The sequence below is a fragment of the Nestor notabilis genome, unplaced genomic scaffold, assembly GCF_000696875.1.
Source record: "Nestor notabilis isolate BGI_N333 unplaced genomic scaffold, ASM69687v1 scaffold10694, whole genome shotgun sequence".
Taxonomy (NCBI): Eukaryota; Metazoa; Chordata; class Aves; order Psittaciformes; family Psittacidae; genus Nestor; species Nestor notabilis.
Window position 1 is genome coordinate 1,712 of NW_009925165.1, and position 12,002 is coordinate 13,713.

General features: G+C 37.0%; 1 protein-coding gene across 1 annotated transcript; it reads left to right on the top strand.

Moving 5' to 3' along the window:
- Positions 1–374: 374 nt before the first annotated feature.
- Positions 375–1,460, top strand: GPR52 (G protein-coupled receptor 52). Its single transcript, XM_010012924.1, has one exon. It carries the CDS (start codon positions 375–377, stop codon positions 1,458–1,460), a length of 1,086 nt encoding a protein of 361 aa, XP_010011226.1.
- Positions 1,461–12,002: the final 10,542 nt, after the last annotated feature.

A 12,002-nucleotide genomic window follows, 5' to 3' on the forward strand; every position in this document is an offset into this window, starting at 1 on the left:
TCACAGTACCTGTTTGTTTTAGAAGTGCCTTGTGTTTGCTAAAGATTGGTCAAGAGCACTGGAGGAGCTGATCAGTGGCCTTTCTCTTTCTGGCTTTGTTGTTTTGGTTTGTTGTTTTTTTTTTTTTTCTGTTTTTTTGTTTGTTTGTTTTTTCTTCTCTTTCTTTCTTTCTTTCCTTAAAGCTAAGGTGTGCCAGAGGTGATGCACTGATGCTGAGGAGGCATCAACAGCTATGGGACTGTAATCCTCTCAAATGTAAGCACTGGCAGCGTCTACAAAGAGAGATCGTGAGACGCTGAAGCAGAGCTTAGCTGCTGTTAAGCAGGTCATCTGCTCATTAAGGCTCAGATTGCAGTGTTCCCCAGTCACAAAACATGAACCAGTCCCGATGGATTGAATGGAGGACTCTGAATATGAGCAGTAGTGTTATGAACATGTCTGAGCATCTCTCCTGCCCTCTTGGATTTGGTCACTACAATGCAGTTGACATCTGTATCCTTGAGACAGTTGTTATTGTCTTGCTAACATTTTTAATTATTGCGGGTAACTTAACTGTGATATTTGTTTTTCACTGTGCTCCACTTTTGCATCATTATACCACCAGCTATTTTATTCAGACCATGGCCTATGCTGATCTCTTTGTTGGAGTTAGCTGCTTGGTTCCTACTTTGTCACTGCTCCACTACTCAACAGGTGTCCAAGAGTCCTTGACTTGTCAAGTTTTTGGATATATCATCTCTGTGCTAAAAAGCGTATCTATGGCATGTCTTGCTTGCATCAGTGTGGATCGCTATCTTGCTATAACAAAGCCTCTCTCCTATAATCAACTGGTCACACCTTGTCGCTTGAGAATCTGCATCGTTTTGATCTGGATATACTCTTGTCTGATCTTCTTGCCTTCCTTTTTTGGTTGGGGAAAACCTGGTTACCATGGAGATATTTTTGAATGGTGTGCTACCTCCTGGCTAACTAATGCCTATTTTACTGGCTTTATTGTGTGCTTACTATATGCTCCTGCTGCCTTTGTCATATGTTTCACATATTTCCACATCTTTAAAATTTGCCGGCAGCACACCAAAGAGATAAATGATCGGAGAGCTCGATTTCCCAGCCATGAAGTGGATGCTGCTGGGGAGACTGGGCACAGCCCCGATCGCCGCTATGCCATGGTTTTGTTTCGGATAACTAGTGTGTTCTACGTACTGTGGCTCCCTTATATCCTATACTTTCTGCTGGAGAGCTCTAGGGTGTTGGAAAACCCAGCACTTTCCTTCTTAACAACATGGCTTGCTATAAGCAATAGTTTCTGCAACTGTGTGATATATAGCCTCTCCAACAGCGTTTTCAGGCTGGGACTGCGGAGACTATCAGAGACAATATGTTCATCTTGTATGTGTTTAAAAGACAGGGATGTACGGGACCCTAAACCAAGAAAACGGGCTAATTCCTGCTCCATTTAAAAAAAACTGGTGCGTGTGATCAAAGGCGGAGTTTTGATAGTATTTGCTGTATCTGGAAATTTGCCAGAAGATAAATGGTTACTTGAATATCTTGCTGTGATGCTAGAGTGAGTTTGAAAGTGATTGTGGAAAAGGCCGCTGTAAGAGGGGTCACTGAACTTGAATATAGTTCTTGTGAGATTGTGAGGACAGCAATTCGACAGAGATGATGAAGAAAAACTAAAAACCTTCCAAAGGGCATGAAATAACTACCACATCAGAGGAGATTCCTCATAAAATATGTTAGGCACTACCTTACATTTTTCCCCTTGTAGAAGAAGTTGTCCTACTATCTTTGTGTCAGAATATACTGTAGCCTTCTGAATTTAAAAATATTTAAGAGGAAACAAACAACACAGTAAGTGGCTATCCATAAATAATATACCCGAGGACTATAGTAGATATTGCAGATTACTAATCAGCTCTATCTCTGCTCACATCTTGTACAATTTTCAGTTGTACAAACAATCCGCAATGCATAAAACCTATACTGGGCACGATGCTTTTGGATAAAACGGCACATTTTGGTACAACTTTCACAGAAGCTCTCCCTCTCATTTCCCCTTTTTTTCCATGCTGTTCATCCCTAGATTCCATCGCTTCCTAGTGGTTTAGTTTGAGGGCACCTCTGAGGCAAACTGAGTTTCAAACCATTCTTCCTGCAGAAAGCAGTAGCCCTTCATGGCTGGCTGAGTAATTGTCGCTGCCCATGTACAATGACTTCTTCAATCTTTCATTCTCTTGATCCTGTTAAATTAGTGCACAGTATCGATGTAGTGTCCTTTAGGGTGTACTAAAGCTTTTCCTTCATTGGCTACAGATAATCCTAATGCAGATATGATAATTGCGTGCAGCAGTGTGCTTCACTGCTTAGAAAATTAAAACTAACTCTTTTCTTTGGGAAGTTTAAATAGCTTAATGTTGTAGCTGTCAATCTGTTGTGTGAACCTAGCTTGCACATACTCTTTTTTTAAGAGAAAACATTAACTGTGGTCTGTGCCTAATGTTTTCATAGCACATGGAATAGGTCAATGCTACAGGATTAAAAAATTACACTTTAAGAGAAATACTTCCATGCAGTTGTTAAATAGCTGTTAGACAAGTGTTCTTGGAGGAGGTGAACTAGACAGTGTAGTATTAAGTACAGGCAAAAAGCTTCAGTATTTCCTTTTGTACTGAACTGATTTTCAGGTCCACTGATGAAATCTTTTTTAATTTTGCAAGGGTGCACATTAGGTTTGTGTAATAAATTGTCAGGGGTTCAGATGCATGCCAATCAATAAAATATTAAAATCATTATTTTGAACCAAATGTAATTTTCTTAGATGGTTATTGGCTTTCAGAAGAGGCCCAGTTATTGATTATTGGTGCCTTTTAACACAGCACTATTATTCCTTCTTTAACCAAAATGCGTATGTAAAAATTGTGCCTATTACTTTTTGTACTCGAAGCTTACCACACTTGCACACTTGTGGTTTGATTCTAGATTTCCCTTAATTATGTATTCTTTGCTCTGTTGAGGTGGTTCTGAACCCCTGTACGTTTTTTAAAGCTGTAAGAAAGTTGAAGCAATGGAATAAAGTAGTATTATGTATATCAAAACCAGCCTTGGCGTTAGTTCCCTGATGCTATGCTCTGTTCTCTGTGAAAATTCTTTCGGGTTAGGACTCAAGACTGAACAATTTAAAACCCAAACCTCAGAGCTGCTTACTTGCCGTCTTAAACGCTTATAATACAAGTTTCTAGAATTGCACAGTCTTTAAAGCAGATTTAAATACGACTTGCAACATTGTTCTAGCTAAGCTCAGATGTTGCTGACGATTAGCCCTGATAGATATTATGGAAAAATGAGAGTATTCTTTGCACGTATCTGGTAATGCTCCATGTCTACAGGAATGTGTCTGCTGCTGCCTCTTGAAAAGTTGCTGTTTATTTTGGTAGGCTTTTTTTGGTTGACTGCTGCTACATAAGGTTGTATAACCTTGTCTCTTCTTACAAACACCACTTGGGATCATCCTGTGTTGTCGTTATTTTGTCATTGTTTCCTGCTTAGTAGGTCCTCAGAGTACAAGACTTGAGCAAGGAACAATGCAACATACAGTCTTTCAGAACTCATAGGGCTGGTTTCATACCAATAAAATAATTTTATAACTGTACTCCAGAGCTGTCCACCCACTACTGCTTCTGGTTTTTATTGGCATTCATTATGGGACCTCCTGAAGTTCAAGAAAAGTTCTAGAACGTGCTTGAAGTTGAACTAACCTTTTATTAAACACAGTGTGGAGGCAGTAGATGCATTGTTAGCATGGTACTGTAACTACACATATGTAGAAATACACAAGCTAACTCATTTGTATCAGTAGTGCCTTAGTTGAACCCTGCTTGTATAACCTCAGCAAATGGAGCTGATGTACAGCAATTTGAAGCTTTCTTGCCTGCAAACAGTAGGTTAGAAAGAGACCTTCACTTCAGAGGCTGTAGCACAAGGTTTACTCACCAGCCCACCAGCTTTTTGCCCTAAAGGGCAGAGTTAGCAATACATTTCTTTCTATCATTGTGTTAAACTTGTAAAGGTATCGGGTGGAACTGAAAATTTCCCAGGCTGTAGGAGGGAGAGCATATAGTAGGAGTCCAATATCCTGCAAACAAATCATAGGATCCTAGGTTCTTCACCCTTTTATTTGTTTGTTAAACATTGGCTTAATGTAAATGGTGGAAGAACACTAGTATACTTACCTGGACCCTGAATTTCAGTTGCTGTAAAGTCACATTCTAACATGTTCTGAGTCTCATGGTCTCCTGGAATTTCTCAAATCAAGCATCCTCAGCAGACTTAAATACTGCATTTCTTCTTGCTGTTTACCAGATGACAGGATTTGACCTTGTGATCAGTCCCATTAATTTTGAAATTTACTGTGTTTCATTTTTTGAAAGCATTTTCCAAATTCATGATTTAAACTTTTATTTGAGGGAGGTTTGTCACTGTTTTCCTGTTGCTATCCAAGGATTCTAGCTGGTGCTAAATTCTCTTCCAAAATTATAAGGCTGGACATTTTAATGGAGGAAAAAAGTCCAGTAGAAATTCCAGTCACCCAATCTGTCACTTTTGATTTTCATTCCATTATTATATAAAGTCTCATGTTCTTATATGAAAATCTGATTAAAGAATGAGAATTTTAAAGCTGGCATCTGGAGTACATATCCCACTTTCATATGCCTAAAGGTCTTTTTGATTTGTGAAATACCTAGTAAATTGGTGACCAGATACTAGCTAAAGAAATTGACATGAAAAAAATCATTGTTGATAGTATGGGTAATAGTAAAGTCTCTCCATATATGGATACATTGAGGGAGTTGCTAAAACTCTTAAGTTCGTTTTATTTAGAAAAAAAAAAAAAGACACAAGAAGAAAACATATGTAAAATACTAAATAAAAAAGTTAATTAAAATTTAGTAATATTAAATAAAAAGGTGCCTAATAGGTAAACAAATAAATACTTACCTATAGCTGTAGATACAGATGTATGTTTAAAGCTCCTTTGTGCCAGGTAGATTATGTTGTGCTGTTATATTTCTGTTGAATGTAGCAGCATTCAAGAATACATTTCTCAAGTATTTCTCTTGAATACTTCTGCTTGTAGTCGAACAGAGGCTATGTCAAGGTCAGTTGCCTTACCCTTTTTGGAACTTCATGTCCTCAGCCTATGGAAAAGTGAAAAAAAATAAAAAAGGTGTTATGGCAGCAAAAATGCTACCAGAAAAGTAATCTTCACCAGATTCGATGTGCTTCCTTATTTTCTGGAATGTCTAATTGAATTTCTCCTTAAAATACTGTTCTTTAAAGGGAAATAAAATTGTAATAATGAAAAGCACAATGCTGTCTTTTTAAAGTTTACTTACTGTCTTATAGTAAGATACTCTCTCCCCTCCCTGTCATTTCTGCTTAAGAATCCATTTTATAATTGTACTTGGTAAAGCAGAAGGTACCATGTTGGCTTTATTTTTGTGCAGAATCTTTGTGCTTCCTCTACTGAAAAGTTTGGAGTGTTTTGCTTTCATAGATACAGTTTATGAAGACCTATTTAAAAATAGCATTTATGTTCTTTTTACAATTATTTTAATTTTGACATCTGAATATCCATAAGCACACTTAAATTTTCACACTCAGCAAAACTAACAAGGTGTAATTTTTTTTGGTAAAATAACCAATCAGTCAGTATTAGAAATTGACTAGTGAGAAAAGTATATCAGTGTAATTAGTTATTTAATTAGCTGTTTCATCTTGCATATGAAAAATTAAGTTTATAAACAAAAGATAGCTGTAATAGGATATTGAGTTGATGGGAAGTGCATCAGATTAAACACTCACAGTTGGTTCTCAACATGAAACTATTTTATCTTTCCATATTACAGTTGTAGCCAAACAAATATAATCATTTTTTAAAAATATTTTTATTTAAATGTTGGTGTTTGGCTGCTGAGGGTCTGTTTCTCTCAATTCAAACCGCTGCTCTTGGTGGAAATACCCCTTTAACAGACCTCAGACTCAGTTGCAGTGTGCCTAGCAACATGGTGATCCTGGAGCTGGCTGCCAAGGAGCAGTGCCAGAGGTTGATGAGGCCAATATTGCCATGGGGGAAGAATGTCAATGAAGGTGGCAGTGCCATCCCTAGCCATCCTCCAGGATCAGCTAATTTGCAGATCTTTCAGTTTTATTGTCACTGTTACCAAAAGGATAAGATTAAGCTTTTGACTTCATCCCTGCTACCTTTTGCCTTTGTCTCTCTTCAGGCTGTTTCAGGGGTGGAGTGGTGCATCATTCCACTGAAGAATTGAGTTAGATTTTTTTTTTTTTTTTTAATTAAAATATTTTATGTATCAAACCTAAACTTTACTTTGTTAACTAGATGCTGAATAATATTTAGGCCTTTCCAGAAATGGTAGCATTGCTGAGCTAGTGTTTCCCTGTCACTTACAGCATTGACTGGAATATTGCTTAAAGATAGTATTTTCCAAAGACTACATGATTTTTCCTAAAGCAGGTATGAAGTTCAAGTAAAGTCTGGTATTCTTCTTCTCCCCTTACATTTAACATAGATATGTTTAATTCTTTTTAAAAGCATGTACTGAATTTATACATGGATCTCTGTAGTCATTAAGAATTTTTAATTATTAGCAAAAGTCTATGGTGTTATCGTAGATTAGTGGGGTGAAAGCAATTTAAACGACTACTAAAGAGTAGATTCCTACTTAGAGATTTTTCTAGTCGTCCTGAAATGTAATGACTTTCTTGATCTGATATTAAGAAAATCCTGTGAGGTCCATGAGCTTTAAGTGCTAAAGGAACAGTATGTGAATGGAGAAGAAGCTTTTATGTCTCTCTGCCCCAGCACAGCCTTAAGAAAATACTAAACCCCCCTCACTTTTACGTCCATAATTTCTGTGGACTTTTCTTTTGTCGAAGTACTGTGAAAGGCAGGATGAATATAAAGAACCTTAGTGCTTTCAGCTGCACTGACAGGAGACTAGGAAGAGCAATTTCAGGCAGTAAAAATGGCCGGAGATCTTCAGGATTTTATCACAGTCTTATGCTGGCTGCTGCCAACGTTCTCCTGAGAAGAATGTGACAGCAGTGCTGAAGGCTTTTCATTTTAATCACCGTATGACTTCGTCTGAACAAAGAAAAGGTGATTTGGATCAAAATGAAACTTTCGTTAGAGCAGTGATTACCAGGAAAGAGAGTTTCACTTTTCGTGTTCATCCCTGTCTCAAAGCTTGCAATCTGAATTTTATAACCAGCAGTATTAGAAACAGTGACAAAACACAGAGGTTTTGAGAAGGGGAAGCTCAGAGATGTCAGTGTTAATCATGTGAGGACATTTCTGCATCTTGACAGCATTGCTTTTTGTTTTCTTTAAATGAAATAGGTGTCTGTTTTTTCCTTCTTCTATAAGTAAGTGATTTGAATAAGCACCAATTCTTTTCATCATGGAAGAAGTCCATTTTATGAGACATTTAAATGAAGAATAGGATAGCGGTTTGGGAAACACCTTGTAGTGTCCCCCAGGAGAACAAAGTATGTTGCTTGTGGAACATGTATGACATTCAGTTTCACGCACTTTAGACAGGAAAGTCTGTAGCAGAAATGCCTGCACCAGGGGAGGGTTTCTAGTCCTTATGTGATCTCTCCAGTGTTATTTATGCTTGTGCATGTACTATTTTAAAGTTGTTCTGTGACATCAAAATTTAGAATTGTAAATGGACAAATGATATTTTCCATGATCAGGCAAATTTGTTTTGACCTAGGAAAGACACTTGCTGAACCCACAGGTATTTAGTGTTTATTAAAGTTATTATAGCATACAGGTTCTCATTAACTGTTTTATTGTGGGGGGAACAAGTATAGGAACGGTATATTGAGGCAGAAGAGCTGACTGTTCTTAGAGGGACTGCGCCTCATCTGTTGCGTGATATTGTTACATCAAAAGACACCAGGTGACATTGTGGATTTGGGAGGCCAAACACTGAGAGCAAGTGACCTTTATTTACTTACTTAAGTATTTTACCTTAATGGCACTACATTATCTCTCTGGTTGCATCTGTGTTTAAATACAGGTTTTCAAATACAAAACACTTGTGTCACTTTGGAATATATATATACACCCCTGTTACCTGCTGAGCTTCATCTAGCCCTCTCTCAGTACGACATGCCATTTAAACCTCTGATTCATGTTCACTGACTAAACCTGTGGTGGTTTGAATTGTTGCTGTTCAGCAGCAGAGTGAAACATACCTCCCTTCCTCTTACCTTGTTTTTTTCAGGTCAGTCTGGCAGTTTAGCACAGACCCATTTTCTGCAGTGAGTAGGGCTGTACAGGAGAGAATGCTGGCATGGCTGTAGTATGTTCATGTACTCTGCTTATACTTTTACTACATGGAGTAAATCCTCCGTAAAAGGGGGAGTATAGACAGCTGAAGGCAATAATGCCTTAAACTGCCTCAACATGGTTTTTGCAGAGCTTTGTTTGTTAGAGCTTTTAATGGTAAGGAAATTTGATGCAATTAAAAATAGAGAGATTTATATACTACAAGTAATGAATTGTTACGAGGTCAAGAACAGTTTTTCATTAATGCCCTCAACAGGTGAACAAGATCTTAATAAGGTAATTTTATTATAATCAGGTAGATTTTTGACACTACAGTTTTTATAGTGAGTTTTAAAGCAACTGTACATAAGGGTTGTAAACAGTCATAAAGTGGCAAGGTTTCAGTGGTAGCTTTTTCTTAATTTCAAGGGCTTTGGGGCTAGAGTTGGATTATTTTAGTAAGCATGTAGTAAAATTGCCAAAGCCAAAAACAGAGAGGCTATAAATGAAAGGCTTTTATACAAACTTTGTCTATAATATTGGCTACTTAATATTGTCCAGGCAGTGTCTCATGTTGGCTTATGAAGATGACATACAGAAAAACAAGAAATCTAATAAATGTAAGCATAACTACATGCTGTCATAATTAAAAATTTTTAAGATTCTTAATTTTTCAACTCAGGACTTTCAGAGACCATATTTTCTGTGATGTCTTATCTTGGGAACTAGCTGAACTGTTTTCTTTTGCTGGCTGTGCTTTCCTTGATCTCTGACTTCTGGGTTTTTTTAAGTTAAAATTTGAATTTGAAATTTTTTTTTTAAATTTTTTTTTCCTAGATTTTTTAAGTAGATGTGTTTTTCACTTAAGTCATGTGAAAACCTGTATGAGAATAGTAGAAAATCATGTCCTTGAAGGGAACTACATCTAATCTTAAATCTAGTTAGGCTATATTTCATCATGTCTAAAAGAAGCTGTTGATGTACCTTGTTTACTAGATTTTAGGTGTCTTGGCAACAAGCCTGACTGACAAATGACAAGTTCTCCAACCTCTTCTGTTAGGCTGAAATATTACTTGCCAATGATTTTGTTTGTAAACATTACTAACTAAAGAATTTCTTTTTGGTGGTGAATCAGTATTTTGAATGGGATTTATAGGGATACTCAATCTACTGTATTTCCTTTGATTCTGATGACAGTATATGAGGATTCTTGCTTATGTGCAGCTGAAAGCTTTGTCCATGTTATCTCACCCCTGTGCATTTTCAGCTCCTCCTGGTTTATTCTGGCTTGAGAAGCTTTTTCTGGGGAAAAGTATGTCTGTGATGGTTGGTCATTGATACAGTTGTGCTTTGGGTGATCATCTTATTTTATGAATTTCAGTGCATTAGTAATGCCTGTATGTTAAAAATAAAAATCATAGCAAAGTGCTCTTGTAATAATGGTATTGAATTTGTTGAAAAATAAGTTTATAGCAAGACAAAATTTTTTTACCTTGGTAAAAGGAGATTTGAAATGTGATGTATGTGAGGAATACCTGTTGATTATTTATTTTGGGAAAGATTTGGATTTCCAGTGGCAGATGAAATTCAAGAGATTAAATATAACTATTCTGAAGAAAAGCAGCTTTTAGTTTTCATACAATAACAAGATGAATTGTATCTTTTTACTGTCAGGAAGATTTTGAGTTACTCTAAGTCACTTTATGGAAATGGTAGTTTAATAAACCATGACTTACCAAAAAGTATTGAGATATTAGTAATTATACAAGTAATAAAGAAAACTACTAGAAATCATTGCTACCATCACCATGGTATGCCTGGGCCTTGAATACCAAATGTAAGTGGTCCGTGGTAGCACAGCTAGAAGGAGTTCTGAGGAATGACAATGGAACTACTTCTCTAAGGGAGAATGTAAGTCTCTAGGATTTTCCAACCTAGAAATGAAAAGATTAAGGTGCAGGGGTATATGAGAAATCTGTAAGGTCATGAACATCATAGGGGAGAAGTGGGTACAATTAATGATTGTTTCTCCTCCAGTGTGAAAAAAAAAAATAAGGTAGAAGTATGAAAACAAGCTGTGTATAGTGAATTGTGGAATACGTTGACAGAAGACACTCTGCATGTCAGAAGCTGCCATGGGTTAAAAATCTAGAGAAATTCGAAGAGGAATAGTGTATTTAATGCTGTCATCATGCTTCTGGCTTGGGAGTCCATATGCCACAGATTACCAGAGCCTGGCAGACTATGATGGGAGAATTGTCACAGTATGTTTGTCCTATTCTTACACTTGTCCTTAGGCATCTGTTACTAGCTGCTGTTGCAGATTGTATTGATGCTGGAGGAACTAAGGTCTGACCTAAAGCGTCTGCTCTTACCTTCCTGCTCTGTTGCATTGTTACATTTTTATTACTTTTCATGTACTAAGTCTGGATATTTCTTTTCATATTTGGACTGTCAGGAAAAGAGTGCACAATATACTTCAGCTGTTTGGGGTTTTTTTGAATAAAATTGCAAGTGAAAAATGAACATCTGTGGCTGTGCTTCTTTGTGTGTGTGTGTGGAAGGTGGCTGTCAGAGTAGAAGTGTCAGTATGATCAGTTGTCCCCATCTTTCCTTGCTACTGAAGCAAAATACCTTCTGGCAGAGTGGCAACAAAGCAGTCATGAATATTGCTAGTTCTGATATCAAGTATTAAGGGATAAACTAACTTTTTTTCCAACAATCCTAGTACTTAAGAGCTGAACTATTTTATTATAGGCAGTACATAGCAAAAAGGTCTTCTTAACCTTATCTAAATACCAAGTTTTTAAAAAGTGATACTGCAAAAGTAGGGATGCTTACACTACACGTATCTAAGTCAGGTACCCCTCCCAAGCTGCAGCTGGTTCATCAACAGTCCAATAACTCCTTTAATTTATCATGCCATTAGAAAACTTGGTATCATACCAATAGGATAAAAGATAGGTCTCTTAACAGTGTAGAGGCTGCAATGTTGTATTCAAGGAGGGACTAAATCCTTGAGAAAATTTCTCTGATGGCCTCTTGTGGCTGAGGACATACAGTTACCGGTTCCCAACAACTAACTGGTATTTTCTGAAGTATTTCTACAATCACCAGAGTTAACAGTGAAGCTAACTACCAAGTCCCATAGTGAACAAGTCAAGTGTCTTAATGAGCCATGATGAGGCTCGACCATGACCATGCTGTTCCACTCATAATCAGCAGCATGTTAGGGTTTTCAGAAATAATGTGTTATCCATTGAGAAGTAAAATCAGAATTCAAACTAGATCTCCCTATAACTATGATTATAATGAGATACATTTATAGAACTGGAGACCGTGTGTACTTTCCTCTGTCTGTCAATGTATCTCCAAAGCTGTATATTTTCGTTAATTTTTAATAGAGGAAAGCCGTCCATCCTGGTCCTTTTATTTTCAAATTAGATCAGTTAACGCTGGTTTGCCCTTAATAACATTTTCTCATTTTCTTTTAAATTGGCATCAGTAGTTATGTTCTGTGAATGAAATATGCTTTTTAAGGTTCATTCTGGTCCTTTCTTTGCTAGTTGCTTGTGCCTTGTGTTTAAGTGGCTAAATCATGAAGTGATCCATTTTCCTATGTTGCAGTTCCATGCAC

What these genes read in the sequence shown, in the direction of transcription:
- GPR52 (XM_010012924.1), top strand. Translation starts at nt 375, where the DNA reads ATGAACCAGTCCCGATGGATTGAATGGAGGACTCTGAATATGAGCAGT.